The sequence below is a fragment of the Callospermophilus lateralis genome, chromosome 17 (genome assembly GCF_048772815.1).
Source record: "Callospermophilus lateralis isolate mCalLat2 chromosome 17, mCalLat2.hap1, whole genome shotgun sequence".
Taxonomy (NCBI): domain Eukaryota; kingdom Metazoa; phylum Chordata; class Mammalia; order Rodentia; family Sciuridae; genus Callospermophilus; species Callospermophilus lateralis.
In genome coordinates, this window is record NC_135321.1 from 67376109 (window position 1) to 67401102 (window position 24994).

Sequence of the window (24994 nt, forward strand, 5' to 3'; positions counted from 1 at the left end):
GGCAAAATTTTGTAGGCAATGAGCTATAATATCTTTAGTTTTTTTCTCCGGCATGAAGGGAGCCCATCAAAAATCCGGAAGAAGTATCAACTGTAACATGCAAATATTTTAATTTTCCAAATTCTGGCAAGTGTGTGATGTCCATCTGCCAAATATGGTTAGGTATCAGTCCTCTAGGATTAACTCCAAGATTAACTTGTGGTAAAAAAGGCACACAATTTTGATATTGTTTTATTATTTGTCTAGCTTGTTCCTTAGTTATTTTAAAACGCTTTTGTAAAGTATTAGCATTGACATGGAACTTTTTATGAAAATTTATAGCTTCTTCTAGTGTAGAGAAAATATGTATGTCGTGTAGTTTTATCTGCTAAATCATTGCCCAAACTAAGGGCTCCAGGCAATCCTGTATGTGCCCTGATATGTCCTATAAAGAATGGATCTTTTCTGTCCCAGATTAGATTTTGTATAGTGGAAAACAAAGAGAAAACAGTAGAGGAAGGAGAAATCCTACCAGCATCTTCAAGGGATACTATAGTATTAACTATGTACTGACTATCAGAAAATAAGTTAAATACAGAATCTTTCAACATCACAAAAGCTTGTAATACTGCATTAAGCTCTACCTTTTGAGCTGATTTTTTGGGTACTAAAAATGTAAAAGTTTGATCAGGGGTAACTACTGCTGCTGTACCATTATTTGACCCATCAGTGAATATATTTGGAGCATTCATGATAGGTGTTTTTCTTGTCATTTCTGGAAAAACTACAGGATGCGAAGGCCAAAAAGACAATAAAGGATTAGATGGTAAGTGGTTATCAAATGAAACATTAGATTTACAGATGATTATTGCCCAAGTAATTCATTAGCTAACTCATCAATTTGATCCATAGTATATGGAGTAATAATTTTATTGGGAGAAATTCCAAACACTTCCTTTGCTGCTTTTATTCCTTTGAGTATTAATTGTCCTACAGCCTCAGGATACCTAGTAAGAATAGTGTTAGGAGAATAAGATAAATGTATCCACAATAATGGAACTTCTTGCCAAAATACTCCTGTAGGAATATTTTTTGTTGGTAGTACAATAAATAATAAAGGCAAACTTATATCAATTCTATCCAAATGCATATTTCCCGTATATGTTTCAATGATTTTTAATGCCTTTTTTGCTGCAGGCATTAACATGCGGGGTGAATTTGGATCTGATGGACCTTTTAGGATATCAAATAAAGGTCCCAACTCTCCTGTTGGTATGCCTAGATAAGGCCTTATTCAATTTATGTCTCCTAATAACTTTTGAAAGTCGTTAAGTGATTTGAGTTGATCTACTCGTATTTGAATTTTTGGTGGACGGACCATGGTTGAGGATACTAGAACTCCTAAATAATTAATTGGAAAATTTAATTGTACTTTATGTATTACTATCTCTAGATTATAATTTTTTTAATAAGTTTGTAAGTGTGGCATAACATTCTAGCAATGTGTTTTTATCTTTGTGTGCTATCAATACATCATCCATATAGTGAAATATTTGTAGTTCAGGATTTTGATTTCTAAGTGGCTGGATTGCTTTGTTAACATAAATTTGACACATAGTTGGACTGTTAGCCATCCCTTGAGGGAGTATTTTCCATTCATATCTCTGATCAGAATCTTCATGATTCAGTGCAGGGATGGTAAATGCAAAATGTGGAATATCCTCAGGATGAATTGGAATTGAGAAAAAAAAAACAATCTTTAATATCTATAACTAAAACATACCAGGTTTTTGGCAAAGCAGACAATTGAGGTTTCCCTGATTGAGCAAGTCCCATAATAACCATCTCATTATTAATGGCTCTTAAATCTTGCAGTAATCTCCATTTACCAGATTTCTTTTTAATGACAAAAATGGGAGTATTAGAGGGAGATATGGAAGGTTGTATATGTCCCTCCGCTAATTGTTGTTTGACCAGGTCATGGGCTACTTGTATCTTTTCTTTAGTCAGGGGCCACTGAGGAACCCATACTGGTCTTTCTGATTTCCACGTAATTTTGATTTTCTCAGTGACCTTTTCTGAAATCCCAATCCATGTCTATCTATTTCTTGATCTATTTGAATTGGTGCTGCTATACCTTGTTCTTATTCTCCTAATCTTTTTTTCTTTCCTAAAGCCTTATCTAGCCCTAATAGTGGGCACATTACCCTACCCTACCTGCCTGCATTTACCATGCAGCCCCTATCAGGGATTAATGCACTGAATAGGTAAGACTGTCAAAACCCAATCACTTTATATCTAAACCTTGCATAGTCTCACATGTGAGCTTTTGGGGATCACCTAATATCTAGATCATAACGACATTTCTGGGAACCCATGTATCTGTCTCTAGTTTTTTAAGGCTCAACCTAGCTTGCTTTTAATCTGACATCACGATTTAGGTCATTGGCTAATCATGAGTCCCATATAGGTGACTTGTTTACAAAATAAGTCATTTTAATGGACACCTCATATCCACATGAGGGGTGGTGGTTTCCTGCAGCAATAATATTTGAAAATCAGAGTTCGTAGTTGGGGTTGGCTACAAGCAGATCATCCTTATATCATGAAAGGATTTCTTTATCCAGCTGTAACCCTCACAGCTAACTCTTTTGGTAGACTTCCATTAAACAAAACACAAAAGATTTTAAATTCCTGATGTAAGATAGTCTGGCAATCCTGAATAGTTTCTTTTGTATTGAAGTTCTGTCACTTAAAAGCAGTGGTTAGGAATTCTTTTTAAGAGTGTTGCAAAAAAAACAAAAACAAAAACAAAAACAAAAAAACAACTCACCTTTTAATTCTAGCACTGTGAACCAGGCAGTTACCTGACATCACCATTAGTAAGGTGTATGGATTAGGTACTGTGGGATGAATATCTGAAACAGTGTAATTTGTAGCTCTCAGGTCTTGCCCAAATTAGTAGTCACCAGTGTGTTTTTTTCCTTTGTTAAACAGGCAGGATTGGGGTATTGCAAGGTATTTGCCAAAATCAACTGAATCATCTTTTAAGAACTTGTACAGAGGAGGCTTTAAATCCCTATCAATTTTTCCCTTTCTAGGGGGTATTTTTTTTTTCTTCTGGGGAAGGTTATCACCTCCTTAAACAAAATCTTGTTTATAATAACATTGTTCATTCTTCTCATTTTTTTTTTTAGAGAGAGAGAGAGAGAGAATTTTTTAATATTTATTTTTTAGTTTGCGGCGGACACAACATCTTTGTTTTATATGTGGTGCTGAGGATTGAACCCGGGCCACACGCATGCCAGGCAAGAGCGCTACTGCTTGAGCTACATCCCCAGCCCCTCTCAGAGTCACTTTGACCCATAGAGTTATTTAGTCTTTTTTGTTTTGGTACAGGGATGGAACTCATGGGTACTTGAAAACAGACCAACATCCACAGCCCCCTTTTTAAAATTTTGAGACAGAGTCTCACTATGTTGTTTAGGGCCTCACTAAATTGTGGAGCCTAGCTTTGAATGTGCTTCTTTCAACCTTCTGAGCCTCAGGGATTACAGACATGTGCCACTGTGATTGGTTCAATAGTGTGTTTTTTAAGAAGTCGCTATCCCAAATTGATTTGTAAGTTAAAAAATTTGAATATAGGGATGGGGTTGTGGCTCAATGGTAGAGTGCTCGCCTGGTATGTGCAAGGCCCTGGATTCAATTCTCAGCACCACATAAAAATAAATAAATAAAAATAAAGGCATTGTATACACTAAAAGAAACAAATATTTTTTAAAAAATTGAATATATTTCTTCTTTTTATTCACATGAAAATTTATTTTAATGCATAAAAGTTGACATTTTTATGTCTGTGTATATAAAATATAAATATCACTTAATCAATTTGAATTTGTTGTCTTCTTAACATGTTTCCATTACTGTTCTTATTTATAATAACTTTCCTGTTCTGAAAATTCTTTGTAACATTCACACTTTCTTTTGACTTGAATGTTCCTTTTGAATTCCAGTTCAAATAAACTTGGGCAAAAGTCAAGCATTACCATTTACTGGATGGTTTATAAAATATCATAAAAGATGAATACTCTTACTGCTATCATTATTTTCATTTTTATGAATTAAGATATGAAAAACCTCTTAGAGTGATATGTACACATTTGAAATTATCAAAAAGGATTGTTGCTATTTACTATTTCAATAACATGCATAAATCCCATAAAATATTTAAATGTAGACTCATCAATGAATGTTTCATTTTGTGGTCTAGCTCCTTGCAATTCAAAAATTTCTCTTATACTACTGTTATTGGAATCACTAGAGAGCTTGCTGTACATTTAGACAACCAGGTTTCATCTCAGAACTACTGAATCAAGAGTGTACATTTTAGTAAATCTCTGATTCGTGGTTGTACAATTACAATTTTAGAATTACCCTTCTAAATCACCATAACTCACCTATGTGAGGCATATGTACAATTTATCTTATAATAGGTAAAATAACAATTAAAAATGTATATTCTTGTGTTGATGCCATAATTTTATATTTTATTTCACAAAAGTAGGGTATATGCACTCTTTGTACTTATGTCACTTTTTCCTCAGAATTAGATTATAGAGAGTATCACTGTTTTTAAAATTATCTTATTAAATACTAGAAGTTTCTCACCTACATGAGAGCCATTTCTATTCTCATTTCAACTTTGGTTAATTAAAAACTCTGAAATATCATGTGGTCAATGTGCTATTTATATACTGATTCTCATTCCAGGAATTGTTGACATTCAGAGATGTGGCCATTAATTTCTCTGAAGAGGAGTGGGAATGCCTGGATCCTGCTCAGCGAAATTTATATAGAGATGTGATGTTAGAGAACTACAGAAACTTGGTCTTCCTGGGTGAGGATGACTTCCCTTCAGAATTCCTAATTAATTATCAATATTTAATTTTCTTCCTTTTTTTGGGGAATTTCTCTGCAAGAATGAATTTCAGATTTGTGTTTTCAAGAAAAAAGATAGGGCATGTTTGGGTATAGATAGAATATTAGTTATATTTCTTTTAATCTTTAATCTCTCCCTTTCTTGTTGTGATATATATCCTTTGCTCTATATAAATTGTACTTAGAGTAGAGGCCACAGTTGAAAGGCCCAAAGGTCAAGGAGGAAGCCAGACTTCAAAATGTTGATTGAGAAGTTATCCCAGCAGAAAAGATTTTTCAGAAGCTTAGGTTTCTTTCTGTTGTTGTCATAGAAGAACACGTACTGCCCTGTCTGTCATGCTTTCAGTTTCAGTAAAGTCTCCTGTTTTCTTCCAGTGAGGTCCCAGTTCATTCCAGTTACTCACCAAAGCAATTCCCTTTGCTTGTGAGGGTCTGCATGATCTGACAGGTCTTCCTTATTTGTGGATCTCTAGGAAAGCTGTGCACATTTCCAGAGACCTCCAGGTCAAACCATTGTAATATGTTAATGTCACAAAGCAGTCTCTCTGATATTGTTTATGTATTTATTCATTAAAATTCCCTTATCAGAGCCCTTTCTGAATACTTACAGTGGATTTTCTGCCGTGTAATGAATGTCAGGATTCTCACAGTGACTGCTATTTTTTGGGTCTGCAGTCACAGGTATAAATGTAGTTATACAAAAGGGTTTGTAAAAATAATACTTCCGTTGTTATTTACAATTTTGTTGGTTGAATTTTCCCTTTTTTTCTTTCATTTTATAGAGTAGTTTCACGTTGTAGATTTTTTCACATCTGTTAATACTGTTTTATTTGTAATTAGATGGCAAAATTCCATTACTTCACAAATTCTGTGTAAGTTGAAATATGCATGAACATTGTTTCTGTTGCCAATAAAATTAAATGTGCTTTTACTTTATTGTATAAATATTACACCTGTTTTTAAAAAACGACTTTAATATTTTATTTGGACTTGTTTTTTATCCTTCCTATGTGCATAGTAATAGAAATTTCCTATACATAAATATAATGTAGACTGAATTCAAATGTGTGCTAGTAATGAGCTACATCCCAGCCCCTTTTTATTTATATTTGGAGAGATGTTCTCAGTAAGTTGTTAAGGATGGCTTTGAATTTATAATCTTTCTGACTCAGAATTGCTAGTAGCTGGGATTACATGCATTCCCATAATTTGTATTGATGAGTTTGTTCGTATTTATAGGATAAAGACCATAGCTTTCAAAAGTTTTGCAATTTTGTTTATCTTATGTATTGTTTAAAATTTTAATTTTGGTCAAAACTACAAAACAAAACTTGCTTTCTCCAACATTTCAAGTTTACTGTTCAGTAATGGTAATTTAAAGAATTATTAACATCTTTAGAAAGTTTACATCTCAAAAAGAAAAAATTAATTCCCATCTAAACAAGGCCTCATTTCTGTCTTCATCACAAACACCATTCTCATTTCTGTTCAGAAAGGGGTTTTCTTTTTGTTTGTTAGGTTAAATATTTTATATCAGTACAGTTCTGCAGTATATGTCTTTTTGGTAGTGACTTATTTCAGTTAACATAATGTACTTAAGATTTATCCTTATTATAGATTTTAGAAAATTTCTTACTTTTTTGACTTTAAAATATTCTATAGTTTCTATAGTCTGAATTGCCCCATCTACTAATTTCAAGGGACATTTGGTTTGCCTCCATATCATGGTCCTGTTGAGTAATATCATAACAAACATTGGTGTGCAAATGTCTTTATTTGCCATATATGGGAAGGCTTATTATATCACACCTACTCAGATCTCTATGCCTATTTGTCTAACTTGATGTTAATATTAACAACTGAAAAAAGCTGCCATGTTCACTTGTTGTTTCTGCAAAAAGTAACATTGGGAGTTTGATAGATATTACGTGGTGTCTCCAGATAGGTTTCAGTATATTCAATCCAATGCCACATATTTTTGAACTTTCCTTCCACTTTTGATTTCTAATTTTATTCTATAATGTCTACAAAATAGTTTTAGTATCTGCATCTCTAATTAGCCTTTATTTTATTCCCTGTAAGTTAGTCCGTCTAGTATAATGGTCCATTTGCTAGTGATACCTTTGAGTATATAAGTCAAATTGGTTGAAAGTATTTTTCAGTCTTTTGTGATTACCATTTTGTTGGACTTCACAGCAAATGGGAATTTGTGTCTCCTAGGATTATAGTGTTGCTTTCTATTTCTTTATTCACTTCTTTCATTCTTACCCTTTTCTATCTGGGAAGTATTATTTAAATGAGTTAAAAGTGTATCTATTCTTATTGCAGTATCTAAAGGAAAAGTACCTTTTATCTTTATATAGTATGCTACTTTGCCTCTTTTTAATTTTTTTAAGTTGAAATCTATTTTTTAATCTCATGTAACTTTTTGTTTAAAACTGTTTTGCATACCATAGCTTAGTGACCCAGCTTTCTTTTGGTCACTTTTGTATGTAACATTTTTATATTCTTTTGCTTTCACTTTTTTTGTGTCCTAGATTTAGAGTCTCCTGTAGATTACATACCATTGTATTTTTGTAGTTTTAATTCTGTTACTCAAGCTTTTTGTTTTGATTGAGGTTTGGTAATAATGCATTTGTAATCAAGTAAATTTCTCAATATTTAGAAATCACTACTCCTACTTTGTAAGCAGTTTTCTATATTTCTTATAATTGTTTTCCCTACTTTTCTTAATGGTTTCATTTGTGGTTCATTGCTTTTCATGGTGACATGTTTTCATTCCTCTCTTACTTCTGTTTACACATTCTATAGGGATTCATTTTGTCATTTACATTGAAACTTTATATAAAGTTTGCATTATATTTTGAATTGGTGACAAATTAACTTCAATTCAATATAAAAGTCCCGTATATTCATATATCATTTCAAAATTATGTTACTGCAGTTTTATATTACATTCCCATTAACAGGTTTATGTTGATTTTTATACTTTTATATTTGAAATTTTATTGCAAAATTAATTTTTTTATAACCCATCATTATAGTAAAGTAGCATTGTATGGGACTTTTTGTTTGCCAATAAAACTTTACAGTTTCATATGACTTGTTGTAGTGCAGATTTATTTTTCAGCATGAAGAATTCCCTTTAGAGTCTTTTCGAGGATAGATCTAGTGGTGATAAACTTTTGGGTATTTACATATCTTATAAATTCTTTATTTTTCAAATCTAGTATTTATGCACATAGTAATCTTGGTAATTTTATTCTTTTATTCCTTTGGCAATATTTCCCATTCCTTTCAGTATTGTTAGACACATCTTTTTTCTCTTGGTGCCCTCAAGATTTCTTCTAAATTTTTAAAACTTTGATTAAATAATTCTTGAGATTCCCCCCTTCCCCCACTTGAAGATAATTGAGCTTCTTGGATCTTGATTTGTTTTGTTTATGATATTTGTAATATCTCAAACTTTTTCACTAGCATAAGGAATGGAACTAAGCAGTGCTTTACAACTCAATTACATCTTCAGCTGTTTTCATTTTGTAAAATGTTTGACAGGACCTTATTATGTTGCTAAAGATGGCCTCCTGGCCCAGACTCTCAGGTTGATGGAATCACAGCTGTGCACAACCTCCTCTGACTCTCTCAGACAGTTTTTCAAAGGAACTCTGTTTGTTTCTGTTAACAAATTTTGTCTAAATTGTATTCAGTTTTCTGTGTTCTGGATTAGCTCACTAAACCTCTTTCAAAGGTCATTTAGTAATAACTCCCATTTTCTAATAACTCCCATTTTCCTAATGTTTAATTCCTAATTTTTTTGTTACTTTTATAAAACCATGTTTTTCTTTGTGTGCTGAAGTCTTTTTAATTGATTTGTTCATTTAAAAACTAACCAACAGTAGATTATATACTCATTTTTAAAAATAGTATGGAAGTTTTAAGTAAATGAAAATGAGGCAAGCAAAGTGCTGCATGCTTGTAATCCCAGCTAATTGGGAAGCTGTGCAAGAGGATTTCAGGTTTGAGGCAAATCACAGCAATTTAGTGATACCATGTCTCAAAATAAACAATTTTTAATAGGCTATGTTGTAGTTCAGTGATGCAGCACCCATGGCTTTAGTCTGAAGCATTGTACATAAAAAGATTAAAAGTTGAATGACCCTGTATCCCCAAATGCAAGTACTGAATATGTGTCCTCAAGAGATTAAATCAGCATATTGAGGAGATAACTTCACTGCCATGTTCAGTGGAAACATTGTTCACAATAGTCAAATCATCAGTGATTGAATGAGAAAAACTTTGATATTTCTACATGATTAATATTTAACCATAAAAGAGAGAATGTGTCATTTGAGGTGACCTGAGATGAATATGCAGAAATTTGCATCAAGTTAAATAAGGCAGACACAGAAAGGCTGCTGCAGAAGCATCTGGAAGTTAGAAATACAGAATAGTTGTAGTTGTATTTACTACATGGTAAGCCTAATGTATTGTACTCTTGATAAATGCTAATAGAATTAATGTAATGATTTCTAAGCACAAAACTGATAATTATATGAAATAATGCATGCATTAATTCACTAGGTTTAGTCATTTCACCATGCATGTATACTTTTTTTTTTTTAAGAGAGAGAGAATTTATTTATTTATTTATTTGAGAGAGAGAGAGAGAGAGAGAGAGAATTTTTTTAGTATTTATTTTTTAGTTTTCGGCAGAAACAACATCTTTGTTTGTATGTGGTGCTGAGGATCGAACCCGGGCCGCACGCATGCCAGGTGAGCACGCTACCACTTGAGCCACATCCCCAGCCCATGCATGTATACTTTTAAATACATGGCATACTTCATATATACGTAGAACATAATTTGTCAATAAAATAAGTCTATAAATAACAAACATTTAAAAATGTAAAATACAAGCTCTGTGTCTTGATCACCATGTGTTGGCTTCATCCAGGTAATATGGTCATAGGCTATGCCAGGTTTTTATTTGCCTTTCAAGCTTTTTTTCATGATGAATCTTTTTGAAGCGTGTGTGTGTTTTTCTATATTAAGGATTTTCTATGTATTTCTTCTTGAGATTCCATTGGTTTTTACCCTTCTTGAACATTTTTGTGGTATTGTCATTCAAAATATCTTTTCTCCAGATCTCTGTCATGGCAGAGAGAAACCAGTTTTTAGACAGTCCTCAAGAAAGCCACAAATGTTTGCTTGTGCTTCATATTTCATATATAATACTGAGAGGGAAGGGAGTTGATAGATTTTTTTTTCTAATTGCACAATGCTATATTATGGAGGAGGGGAGGGTTGGTTGATAAAAGTAACACAGTTTCCTTCCCACTACTATCACTCTTCTTAGTAATGTACTCATCTTGGACCCTATATTCTCTAAGATGGTTTTTGACAGTATTCACAGAGTATTTCTATGAGTCTGTGTATTTCTGGAGTATTTTGGATTTCCTGCTGATGTCCTGACATGGGTATAATTTTATGTGTTATGTTTGCAAAATGTATTTTTTCATCCCAGTTTAATGAGTAAAATAATTGTTATTTTCATTTATTTCAGCCAGGACTTCTCATCATATGCATGAATCTCCACCAGAGCAGGGAATAAAATATTTGTTTCAAAGAATGATGAAGGGAAGGTATGGAAATTGGGACTTTGACTATTTACAACCAAGAAAAACATGGGAAACTATAAGTGAGAGTGAAGGTCAGAAATAATATTACAAAGGACAAAATAAATTAGCAGTGACTTCATAATGAAAACTTCATAGCCAATAGATATTATGAACATTTAACATCTCAGAAAAGAATTCACACTTATGCCAGTTACTTTTTGGGAGCTTTGTATGTCTTTAAAAATATGTACACAGCAGTCTTTTTTTTTTCTAGTTGTTGATGGATATTTATTTTATTTATTTATATGTGGTACTTAGAATCAAACCCAGTACCTCACACATGCTAGGCAAGTGCTCTGCTACTGAGCCACAACCCAAACCCCTACAGCAGTCTCTGAAACATACATTTCCTCTGAAAGGAAATGTTGAAAATCTGAAAAGAGATCCTAGTACGTGCTTCAATTTTTAACTTGACCAATTCTAGTCAAACTTTTGTAGAGAAAAGAGATTTAAAAGTGAAGGACACGTTTCTAGAAGTGGTCCTTTTGAGTTTCTTTTCCAAATGTTCATTATTCTGCCATAAAGCAATAATTTCTCCTTGTGTCCATACATACAATTTCAATGATTGTAGAGAGGTTCTTACCCCTTCATTGAAATTCAGACATAGATTTCCAGAAAGTATGCTACATATGTAGTGAAACACCTTTAGCCAGGTGACTACTCTGATTAAGTACTAGTGTGTTTGTATTGGTGATAAAAATTATAAATAAAAAGAAACTCAAAAATTTTAGCATTGGTTGCAATGCCATAAATCATTAATATGCTCCATTTTCAAAGAACCTTTTCAAAGATGAACAATGTGAAGTCTTACTTCAATGCTTAAAACTTAAGTATCCATCCAAATAATTCACAGGCAATACAAGACTTGCAAGTGTAAGATATATGAAGAAGCACTTAATTAAATTGCAAAACTTACTCAATAGAAGAGAATTCATACTGGAAGGGAGTCCTATGAGTTTAAAGAATGTATCAAAGCATTTAATTATTCAACCCTTTCTAAACCCCACAGATACCATGACAGTGATAAACCCTACAAATTTAAAGAATGTGGCAAATGTTTTAATCAAAGATCACCCCCGGTTAAGCATCAGAGTATTTGTGCTGGAGAGAAGCCATGCAAGTGTAAAGAATGTGTCACAGCCATTAACAATTGCTCAACCCTTTCTGAACGTCTCAGATTTCATAGCAGTGAGAGAACAAAAAGCTCACTTGATAATCAATGCCAGATACTTTGTACTGGAGACAAATCCTACAAGTGTGAAGAGTATGCCAAATCCTTGAAGAACTTTTCAATCTTTACTCAACCCCAAGGTTCTTATAATGGAAAGAAGTACAACTGCAAAGAATGTGGCAAAGATTTTCATATGAGATCATTGCTTACTGCACACCAGAGAAATCATACAAGGGAGTGGCCCTACAAATGTGAAGAATGTGGCAAAGGTTTTTGTCAATCATCACAACTTAAAACACACCAGAGAAGTCATACTGGAGAGCGGCCCTACAAATGTGATGGATGTGGCAAAGGTTTTAGTCAAAGATCAAGTCTTACTCAACATGAGAAAATTCATACTGGAGAGCGGCCCTATACATGTGAAGAATGTGGCAAAAGATTTTATCAAAGATCAAAGCTTGCTGAACACCAGAGAATTCATACTGGAGAGCGGCCCTACACATGTGAAGAATGTGGTAAAGGTTTTAGTCAAAGATCAACCCTTACTCACCACCAAAGAATTCATACTGGAGAGAAGCCCTACAAATGTGAAGAATGTGGCAAGGGTTTTCAACAAAGATCATATTTCAAGATACACCAGAGAATTCACACTGGCGAGCGGCCATACAAATGTGAAAAATGTGGCAAAGGTTTTAGTCAAAAATCAAGCCTTACTCAACACCAGAGAATTCATACTGGAGAGCGACCCTACAAATGTGAAGAATGTGGCAAAGATTTTAAAGAAAGATCATATCTTAAGGAACACCAGCGAGTTCATACTGGAGAGCGGCACTACAAATGTAAAGAATGTGGCAAAAGCTTTTATTTCAGAGCAGGCCTTACTCAACACCAGAGAATTCATACTGGAGAGCGGCCCTACAAATGTAAAGAATGTGGCAAAGGTTTTAAGCAAGGAGCACATCTTAATGAACATCAGAAAATTCACACTGGCGAAAAATCCTACAAATGTAAAGAATGTAACAAAACTTTTAATGAAATTCAAAACCTTCCATATCACAGTGTTGATACTGTTGAGAAGCCCTACAAATGTGGAGGATGTGGCAAACCTTTTAATCAAAGATCAGACCTTGTTTACTACCAGAAAAGTCACGCTGGAAAAAATCTCTACACATGTGAAGAATGTGGCAAAGGCTTTCATTACAGATCAAATCTTATTATACACCAGAGAATTCATACTGGAGAGAAGCCCTACAAATGTAAAGAATGTGCCAAAGATTTTTGTCGAAAATCAAGCCTTACTAGCCATCAGAGAATTCATACTGGAGAGAAGCCTTATAAATGTAAAGAATGTAGCAAAAGTTTTGCTCAAACATCACAACTTAAAGCACACCAGAGAATTCATACTGGAGAGAAGCCTTACAATTGTAAAGAATGTGGCAAAGCTTTCAGTCAAAGAGCTAAGCTTGCTGACCACCGGAGGATTCATACTGGAGAGTGGCCCTACACATGTGAAGAATGTGGCAAAAGTTTTAGTTACATATCAATCTTTACTCAACACCAGAAAAGTCATACTGGAGATAGGCCCTATAAATGTGAAGAATGTAGCAAAGCTTTTTGTCACAGCTCAACCCTTGCCAAACACCAGAAATTTCATACTGGAGAGAAGCCCTACAAATGTGAAAAATGTGGCAAAGGTTTTAACCAAAGGTCATACCTTATTGATCACCAGAGAATTCATACGGGACAGAAGCCATACCATTGTAAATAATGTCAAAGGTTTTGATTGAAAATCATGCCTTACACTACATCAGAGAATCCATACTGGAGAGAACTTCTACAAGTGAAACGTGCCACTGTCAACATTTGACAATGGTTCAACACTTATTCCACACCAGAGAAATCATAGCAGATAGAAATAGATGTGTAAAAAAATATTGACAAAAGTTTCCAACAGTTGTTCACTCACATATTGTTCAGTCTCTGGAGAATTCATACGAGAGAGAGAGAGAGAGAGAGAGAGAATATTATCAAAGCTTTTAGCCATGGTTCAACTGTTACTAAAATCTGGAGAATTTATAGTTTTGTAGAAACCCTAAAAATATAACTAATGTGTCTGTAAGACTTTAATCAATTTTCAAAGTTTCTTTAAAAATTCTTGGAAGCTAATATGAAATGACATTTGTTCAAAATATATACTTTAGATAACAGAAAACATGTAATTTAGAAAAATCCGTTTCAAATATAAGAAGTATACTAAAGTTCTTATACCACACATTGTGGTGCATGTGTAGGCTATTGAGGAAAATTACTTTAATAAAGAAAAGGATAATTAAGTTTTAAGTTTTGCTTAAGATTTAGTAAACTTTATTGTGGTAGAAGTAATGAAATACAGAAACAGTGTAGTGCAGATAAGATTCCACACTGAAAGCATATTAGTTTAGTTTAAATCAAACATTACCAAATGCTCTCACTTTGGAAAACTGGAGAAAACATGATTATCATAGTTTATATCAGAATTATCGTATTTGAGGGGAGATTTCCAGATGTCAGAAGGTAATTGTTCTGGTTGCTCCGTGCATGAAACCAAGAAACCATACTCTGCAAGGAGTATGAAAACAAGGGATATTACTGGGAATTAATACTGGCCATTCAAAAGAGGTGGAGGACCCAGGAATTTGGATGCAATAAAATAAGGAAACAATCCCCAGCACCAGCTGAAATAGAACCTCTATGAGAAAATTGGAGGGATAAGGGCATTAAAAGAACTGACATTTTTAGGATGTCTGTGGCATGTCCTGGTACAGAGAGATGAGAGAGCATAATCACACCTAGACTAGCTTGAAAGGTATGCTGCACCGTATCCTAGTGCAGAAAAGAAGCCACATCCCTCCAGCTGCCTGCAGAGGACAGTGAAATAATTTATTTTGTAGCTGTGCCATGGAGGCTGTCACCTGGGGGAGCCAATTCCAGGCAAACCCAACATAGGCCTAAAATATAAGCCTGGAAAACCCACATTGCATGACATAGAGTGTACCTAAGTGACCAGAACAAAATCAGATGTGGAGAAGCCTTCACATAGGGTAATACAGGATGCCAGCGAAGGATAACATACGCTGCAAAATAAAGTTTTAGAATCATTTACCTCTGAACATTTTCACAGTGTCTCACATGGGATTTCAGTGACAACTTGTATCTAAACCATAACAGTCCATATTTATATGTATAAGTTTTGGACTCCTACCCAGCCTACCCTGTTCCTTGAGTCCAGCAGCTCACAGGACCAGCTGGGAGAGATTCATCTGGCCAGGAATTCAGAAGGGCAGGTGTGGGAGTGATTAAATTTGGAAACTCAACCTGAGAGCCCCGAAAACATTGGACCAGTGGATGTCGGAGGGGACAAAGGATTAGCTCCTTAGCCATACAAATAGATCCAATGGGATATTTCTAGGATGCAGTCCCCTATCATGGACTGGCAACTGTTGGAGCCCTGGAGGTGAACTGATTTTAAAATCCTCAGATTAATCGGCATTTGAAAAAGAACATGGATTCTACCTCAGTCTGAAGTCCACCTTCAGGGTCTCTGCCTTCGTGATCTACTCTCATATTCCCATGACCCCACCTTGTCTGTGGAACAAAGATCACAGTACAGCTCACCCCACCCAACACTGCAGAGAGGGAAAGCCAAGACTTTTTTGAACTACAATGGAAACAATTCTTTGATTCCACTGAAGTATTTTTAATTTTTTTCTTTTCTGTTTAATGTGACCTGAGTGTTTCATTGACACTTTACATACATACAGTTGTCTCTTTCTTGTAGCAATTTCAGAAGGCAGTCATTTTTCATTGTTAAGTATTTTGAGGGTTAGGATGTTTGCTTAGTTGTTTCAGTTTTGTTTTGTATTCCTTTAGTTTTAATTTATTTCTATTTCTGTTTTACATATTTTTCTCTACTTATTTCCATTGAGACTCCTTCTCACAAACTCTATTGTTGTCTTTCATCTTTACTTTTTTATTTCTACTTTCTCTCCTTTTCTCTACTTTCTCTCCTCCCTCCTACTCACTCCATTGCACATTTTTTCAATTTTTCCTCCCCGTTTCACCACTTGAAATTGAAACCTTTTTGCAAACTTACTACTTTTAATGTTGGTAACAACTGATTACATAACTTCTGTTTATTGTGACAATTAACATTCTAGATGTTATGGCAGTAAATATTTGATTTAGTGCTATATATTATTTACAGTGGTTGTTATCATTTGTCTTCCTCTAAACTATGTGGTACTGGAAACCTTCTGGGACACTCTAAGTCCACAGTGTAGAAACTCAACTGCCCCAGATCTGTACTGTTCAATGGTAGAGACTCAAACAATATGAAAAGGCATGGGACAAACTTTCCCAAAGCATAACATTTTGATAGCAGAGTTCTTCAACATCAGAGTGTAAGAAATGTCAGACAAGGAGTTTAGAATGTTCATAGTTAAACTGATCTGTGAGGTAAACGACAATGTAAAGAGTGAAATCAGAGAGAAATCACAGGAAGTAAAAATATCACTTCAATAAAGATATAGATATTCTAAACAACACGAGGAAATTCTTAAAATTGTGGAATTAATAAATCAAATTAAAAATTCAATGGAAAGCATCACCAGCAGAATAGGGCACTTGGAAGATAGTTTCATGCAAAAAAGACAAACTAAAATTTTGAAAATAAAGTTGACCCTGGAGAAAAGATGTTAAGACTACGACGAACTTCCAAGAAATATGGGAGAACATGAAAAGACTAAATGTAAGATTTATTGGGATTCATGAATCATCACAGATACTAATGAAGAGAACATACAATATTTTCAATCAAATAATCTGAAATTTTCTCAAACCCCAAGTATCAAATGGAAAATCAAATAAAAAAGGCATAGAAGAGCTAAAATATACAAAATTACAACAGAAGCACATTATTATGAAAATGCCTTATGTATAGCATATGGATACATTTTAAACCCCCTTCAGAGAAAAACAGGTCACATTTAGAGGGAAACCAGTTCATCTCTCAGCTGATTTTTCAATCCAGATCCTTAAAGGTAGCATGTCTTGGAATAACATTTACCAATTTCTGATATGAAATGGATGCCTGCTTAGGATACTATTCCCTGCAATATTTTAGAATTGATGGTGAAATAAAACCTTCTATGATAAAATAATAGAATTCACAACCAGAAAGCCTGTATGATAAAACATATACAGTAAAATGCTTCATGAAGAAGAAATGGAAAAATAAGATTGAAAAGCGGCAAAGGGAAGGACTGTACTAGAAGAATATCAATCAAAGGAGAAACATTCAAGTTAAAACAGGAAAAAAGAGACAGGCAGTAAAAATGATTTCTTGATACCATTGAATGTAAATGGCCTCAATCAAAAGATATAGACCGTCTGATTTGGTTAAAAACAAGATGCAACAATGTGCTGTTCTTAAGAGACTCACATAGGCAAAGACATCCATAGATTGGAGGTAAAACGGTAAGAAGAAGTATATCATATGGATTTTTGAGTAAGCAGGGGTTTCTGTTCTCATATCTCATGAAGGGACTCAAGGAAAAGTCAATCAGAAGGGGCAAATAAGTTTATTTCATACTGCTTAAGAGAATCATACATTAAAAAAAAAACAATCCTAAATATTTATACCTCACATTATGGAGCATCTACATGCATTAAAAACCCTACTCAATTTCAATACTCAAATAGATCACAATAATAATACTAGGTACTTTAACATGCCTCTTTCACCCCTGGATAGATCTCCAAACAAAAACTAAAGGAGACTATAGAACTAAAAAGGAAAATTAATAATTTAGATTTATTAGACATATAGAACACTTCATCCATAAATCACTGAACACACATTCTCCTCACCAGCACACATCCTTCTCTAAAATAGACCACATCGTAGGCCACAAAAACTCTTTTAGCACAAACAGAAAAATAGAGACAATACCTTGCAGTCTGTCAGATCATAATGGAATGAAATTACAAATCAATGATAAAACAGAAGCTACTCTAACACCTGGTGGCTGATATTGAATGACCAATGACTAGCAGAAGGAATCGGGGAAAATAAAAAGTACTTAAATCAACCGTATTCTTGCACATTAATGATGAGTCAAGTGAAAAAAGAAATTAGAAAAGCTATCCCATTCACAATAACCTCAAAAAATATTTGGGAATCAATCAAACAAAAGTGGTGAAAGACCTCTACAATGACAATTACAGAACATGAAAGAAAGAAATTGAAGATCTTAGAAGATGGAAACCTCTTGCAAGTTCTTGGGTATGCAGAATTAATCTTGTCAAAATGGCCATACTACCAAAAACCCTAGAGATTGAATACTATTCCTATTAAAATTCCAATGACGTCTTAATAGACATAGAAATAGCAGCTATGAAGCTCATCTGGACGAATAAGAGGCTCAGAATAGCTAAAGCAATATTCCATGCAAGAAGCAAAGCAGGGGGCATCACAATACCAGGCCTTAAAATATACCACAGAGCTATAGTAACAAAAACAGCATGGTATTGGCACCAAGACAGAGATGAAGACTAATGGAAAGGAATGGAAGGCACAGAGACAAACCCACATAAATACAGTTATCTCATACTAGACAAAGGTACCATAATCATATATTGGAGAAAATATAACCTTTCCAACAAATGGTGCTGTGAAAACTGGAAATCCATATGTAGGTTAATGAAATTGATCCTCTGTCTCACCCTGTATACAAGTCAAAGTGGATCTAATGCCTAGGGACTGTGCAATAGACCAGAGTCTCGTTCCTAATAGAAAAAGATCTAGGCTCAACTATCCATAATGTTTGCTTAGGAACTGAATTTCTCAAAAAGACTCCTAAAGTGCAAGAAGTAAAATCTTGAGATAAAATAAAAGGAGCGTGGCATTTAGGAAGTGGCATGGGTATTGCTGTGGCTTTTATTGTAACACTCAGGAGCAGAAAGAGTTGAAAAACTTTGACTTTAAAGGAGGGAGTAAAACTGGGACTAAGGAAGTTGCAAATGTTAAGGACCTTATTGCCACTCAAGAAATGCTGAAGACTTTGCCCAGAGGCTCTGAGAAAGATGGCTTGAGGGCATCTCAGGAATTGGTATGATCATGCCATCTTAGACTCTAGGGAGTCAAAATCAAAATTCTGTTAAGAAGAGACCACTGGGGCACCCTTCTTCCCCAGGAGTCCTAGGATTTTTTTTTTTTCCAATTTGATGGGCCACCTCAGCACTGCAAGGCTTCTGCAGCCAGGGTGCCTGGAGACTTGACATCAACCACATTCTGATTGTGCAGGAATGCAAGATCCTGAAGTTGGGGATATGGAGGCTTCCTGCAAGATTTCAAAGGAAGGCCTGTGAGGTCAGGAAAAGTGTAGCAGGGTCAGAGTCCCTGTGGGTACTCCCTAAGAGGGCCATGCATGCAGATGTGAGGAGGAAACCAAAGCTGCAGTGGAGACCCCCAAGATTAAAAAATGTAAGGGACATCCTCTGTGGAAAGCTATAGGAGTGAAGTGGACAAACCAACAGAAAAGCCACTTGAGCCACAACAAGCCAGGCCACAGGGGCAGAGCTACACAAGCCCTTTTGAGAGAACATCATGACATGTGCTCCAGATGCTGGACACAAAACTACAGGACTTGTTTCCCCAGCTGGATATTTGGTCTTGCTTTGTTCCCATCCCTTCTTTCTATGCTCTCACTTTTTGTTATGGAAATGTTTACTCTCTGCCTTTAGATATTGGATGCTTATAAGTTGCTTCGGAATTTTACAGGTGTTATGATGTGAGCTTTCTCTGAGTCTCAGAGGAGACTTGGACTTGAGCTTTTGTGCAATCTTTAAGATGTTGAGACTATGGGGACTCTTGGGAATGGACTAAAAGTACTTTACATTGTGAGGTGATCATGAGCTTTGGAGGGTCAGGGGCCGAATGTTATGGTTTGGATGTAAGGCATCCCCCAAAAGCTCAATATGATGCAAGAAGGTTTAGAGCAGAAATGATTGAGAACATTAACCCAATCAGTGAATTAATCCCCTGATGGTAATTCACCGAGTGGTAACTGAAGTTGGGTAGAATATGGCTGGAGGAGGTGGATGGATCATTGGGGCCTTTCCTTTGGGGTATGTATTTTGCATCTGGCAAGCGGGGCCTCTGCCTGTTGATCATCATGTGAGCTTCTTCCCTCTACCATATCCTTCCACCATGATGTTCTGCCTCACCTCTAGCCCCAAGAAATGGAGCCTGCCATCTGTAGTTTGAGACTTCTGAAAATGTGAGTTCCCCAAATAAACTTTTTATCCTCGAAAATTGCTCTTGTCAAATCTTATAGTCACAGCAGAAAAAAACAATAAACAAAAACAAAACAAAACAAAAACCTGACTAAAACAACCCAGTTATTCCACTCCTTGGTATTTTCCCAAAGGCTTAAAATCAGCATACTACAGTGATACAGCTACATCAATGTTTATAACATCTTAATTCACAATAGTTAAGCTATGGAACCAACCTAGGTACCTTCAACAGACAAATGAACATGTGGTATATATACACAATGGGACATTACTTAGTCATAACAAAGAATAAATTTATGACTCTTGGAGGTAAATGGGTGGATCTGGAGATTATCATGCTAAGTGAATTAAGCCTGTCCCAGGATTCCAAAGTTTGAGTGTTCTGTTTGATATGTGGATGCTAACACAAAACAATGAGTGGATTGGAGGGAGAATAGAAGTTCAGTGGATTATGCAGGGCAGTGAAGGAAAGGAGAGCAGATGGGAATAGAAAAGACAATAGAATGAATTTTCCTATATCCATATATGAATATGTCACTGTGAATCTCATCATAATACAAAACCACAAGAATGATACTGATTAGCATAAATTATACTCCCTGTATGTATACTATATCAAAATATATTGTCATGTATATCTAAGAGTCATCTATTTGGAGGGATTTTGTACTGAATGTTAATGTTTTAATTTCCATTTTTTCCATGTATTGAATTCAGGGATGCATACCACTGAGGCACATCTCTAGCCCTTTATTATTTTTCATTTTGAGACCCTCTCACTGAGTTGAAGGCCAAGTCACTGAGGCAGGCTCTGAACTTGTGAAGTTCTTTCCTTAGCTTCCCAAGGATTACAGGCTAAGGATTACAGGCATGGGCCACCATGCACAGCTTATAGTGAATTTTTACTTGTATTAAGATTGTGTATGCAATTTATAACTAAATAAAAGTGAATGTTTGTTAAAATGTTAACACTGTCACATAAGGAATCATGTCATGTCACAGATACCATACTGTTTCATTTTATTAAAGGATCTGTGAAACACTAAAACATACTATAGGATAATAGTGCCATAACATCTCTATTAATTGTTTTATATATTTTATTCTCACTTTAATTTATTTAGGAAGTATTATTTGCACAAATCAGGTCTTTTTAGATTTTTTCTGTTTGTAATGGTGGGGAAATTGCAAGAGTTATAGGAATGATAAAGAGATATGAAAATAAGCACCAGATTTCCATATCTTGCATTTCAAGTTTAACAACTTGAACCTCATAAAGTGAGAGTCCTCCTGTGGAGCCCACAAATCTGGAGATCATATGCTCTCCCAATCACGGGAATTATGAAGACCCCAGTGACTAGGAGCCAACAGTTCATGTTCTGTGAAAAGGAGGAACATTGAAGAGGGAAATATTCTCTGTGCTTCTGTGGGTCAATAGGATACTAACCCATCCTGGCTCTTGGCAAGTCTGGTTGGTAGAGAAAAGAAGGCTGAAGAAGCCAAGCAGTTTCTTATGAACAAACTTCCTAAGTAACCCCTGAGGAGACTTGAGTGACCTGTAACAATTTAGAAAAACATCCCAACAGAGGGCCACCTGTTTAGTTTTGGACACCCAGCAGGGAATTATACCAAAAGAAGTGTAAAATGGTGGGGACATACTCATAGGACATTTAAAATGCCCACAGAATTTATTTCATTAGATGTTTTTTGAGTTTCAATGCCTCTAATTTTGTTTCATAATTTATAATAGTTCTTATATTTTTTGCATTGTGTACAAATTGAGAGTGTATGGCATAGTCACCCAAAACTTCTCTACAGTTTAGTCCTTATAAGGTACTGTAATCTAAACCTGTTCTATTTTAGGTCTTAGAGGAACGCATGCCAGCACACAAAGAAAAACAAAATTTTTATTCCAATGAGCCACTAGACTATACAAATCCTGTTCAAAAACTAAAACACTAAAAATCACCCTATATTTTCTCCATGTGTTACCCTTTGGGTCAACAAAGTATACATGAAAGTTAAATTCATTTAAATTGGTTTGAATATATAAATACTGCAATCTGATGATAAATTTTATGTGTGAGAGGATTGTGGAAGTAATAATGTGTATGATCCTTGAATTTCTTTTTCAGTTATGCTATCACAGCCACTTTCCTTCATTTCAAGGGGTATGTCTTGAGCTTTCATGCTCATCTCCACCATGTCCTCTCATGACATGTAAGAATTTTAACTATGAGGTTCAGAAGGAAGTTTCAATATTAAATAGCTAAGAAAAATTTTAAAGATAGTTCCTGTCCACATGCCTGCATGGTCTTTGCATGTCCTTCATGGAACATTCAAAGTATGAAGACTCCTCTATGAGTTTGGCTCTGGCTCACTCATGAGAACAGTCATTCCCTCTTCTCAAGGCTATATAACTTCCTTCAGGGATCTGGCCAGTCCTTGTGTGGTGATGAAGGAACCTTGAGGGGATTATTAGGTCAAGCAGGTTATGAGGATGGAGCTTTCTTTGCTCTAACTTGTATTTAAAGAGCCCCACTGGGAATAAGTTCTCAGAATCTCACCTGTGGAGAAGATGCTCTGTCTGGAACTTTCCAATCAGGACCCTGAAAAGTTGCCCCAGGACTCCCCTGCTACATGGTTTCAGGTGTTGGTGTCTTCTCATTCTGGTAATGTAGTTTTTTTCTTTCTTTCTTGCTTATCACTTTTCCTTTTTCTTTTTCTTCCATATTATTACTAAAAGAAACATTACCCCATATAAAGTGAGTGTCTTTGTTGCCTATTAGATTTTATCTAGAAATTCAGCAGCTGTACACGTGTGTAATGCTTTAACCTGCAAGTACATGTATGTGTTTTAATTAGTAATTATACCTTTCAACTGAAATAATTTTCACTGATATTATGGTATAAATTGAGAATAGTTTCTTGCCTTTGAATACATAGTGCATTATTAATAGCTGTAGTTACCCTTCTATGTAATTTCCCCTCTCCACTATCTGGGCTTGTGTGTGTCCATGTGACCTTCCCCCCACCCCCATTCCCATGCTCTCAACCCAACCTCACACACCATGCTGTGATATAACAAAGTAGGGATACTGGCTGTTGTGGAGCCACATAATTAATGCTCTGTTAGAGCAGAACTTCTGGTTTTGCTGAATACTTTTAGGAGACTAAACCAACTGGATTCTATAGTAATAGGAAATCCAGAGAAACTTGGATCCTTATGAAGATCTGGGGAACATGAGTTCCACAATTGTAGTTCTTGCAATGTTTCTCAGTCCTACTTGGAGAGCCAGAAAATGGGATTTTATGATGGCAGAACTAGCAGGAATCTCTATTTGGAGACGGAATGACCTGGAGTTTTAAGGTGGCAGGACTCTCAGTGCTGATTGTCTCCATGTTCATACCCAAGCAATTGTTGTTCTATAATCAGAGGACTCACAAGACTGTTTTTCTCTCTGTTCAAAGACAGGAATTGATTCTATTATAAGAGATCTCACAGGGGTCCTGGAATCCACATGGAGATAAATAGAACTGGAGTTTGATGATGGCAGGGTTTTTAAAACTGCTTGATTTTTGTGAATAGCAAGGCAAATTGGATTTTATGATGGTAGGATTCCCAGGGCCATAGACTGTATGTGGACATCCAGGGAAGCAGGGTTTATAGTATTACAGGACACCCAAGTTAGGTAGGTTCCACAGGGAGAGTCATGGACTCTCAGAAATGCTGGGATTCATGTGGGAATCCCAGGAATCTGGGTTCTATGATAGAAGGATACAGAGTGTTGTTGGGCTCTCAGTGGATAGCCAGGAGACTGGGGTTCTATAATGGTTGGACCCACAGTGCTGGTAATCTCTATGAGGAGAACCATAACTTGGTTTCTATTAATGGTAGAATAACCAGTATAGGTGGACTCTTATTGGAGTTACATGGGATATGTGTTATATAATTGGAACAATGTGCGAAGAAGCCAGGCTCATTGTGGAGAGGTATATAATTGACATTCTCTGATGGCAGTACTTTCTGTGCTACAATCTCTAGAGAGCAAGGAACTTGTTTATATGGCTGTAGGATTGTCAGGAGTGCTTTTCTTTACTCAAAGCCATGAAACAGGTACTATGACAACAGGATTTGCAGAGACACTGGGCTAAGATTTGAAAGCCATGTAACGGGATTTCTATTTATTTTTGTGCTCATAGGGCTGCTGAGCTTTGTATGGAGAGACAGGCAAATGTTTTACTAATGAAGGAAGGATTTGCATGATTGTTTAATTCAACTAACTAATCCAGGGATTAGGATTTTTAGGTCTGCTAGATTTTATATGGATAGACAGGCAAGTTGTTCTCAATGATGCAAGGACTCCCAGCACTACTACTCCTGGGCTCTATGTGAAGAGCTAGGAAACTTGGCTTCTGTGATGGTAATATGTTGGGTCCATGGGTTGGAAAATAGTCCCTTGTGAGGTACTATCAGGGTTCAGCATACTGAACCCAGAAGTTGTGGTTAGCATACTAACCACACTCAGCCCCATCACCATGGTAACCTGACTTCCCTCTGGTGTACCACATGTCATTTTCCTTCTGCTTTTCTGCCACTGACCTATTAGCCCATTGGTTGCCTCTCATAAGTGTATTTCTAGCTCATTGGATCATTATGACCCTCCTATACATTTGCCCAGTAACAGACTATGCATAAAAGCTTTCCTATGCAATTTTAAAAAAGTGAATCGAGTTCTCTGAAACTGGTCTCTGGAGGTCTCTTTTCGACTCTGTTGCCACACCCTCCTCAGCTGTTCCATGGGCTTCAGCTGGACCAAGTGAGCCCACAGAAATACATGCAAGGCTGTTGATCTCTACATGGAAAACAAAACAAAACAACAACAACAAC

General features: G+C 35.6%; 1 protein-coding gene and 1 pseudogene across 1 annotated transcript in view; both read left to right on the forward strand.

The window, feature by feature from the left end:
- LOC143382860 (uncharacterized) overlaps positions 1-24994 on the forward strand; it is a 72408-nt gene that overhangs the window by 14646 nt on the left and 32768 nt on the right. Inside the window, exon 2 of the mRNA XM_076837142.2 lies at positions 4750-4876. Coding sequence (XP_076693257.1) covers positions 4750-4876 — 127 coding nt within the window. The remainder of the gene's footprint in view (positions 1-4749; positions 4877-24994) is intronic.
- LOC143382859 (uncharacterized) overlaps positions 11638-24994 on the forward strand; it is a 44116-nt pseudogene continuing 30759 nt past the window's right edge.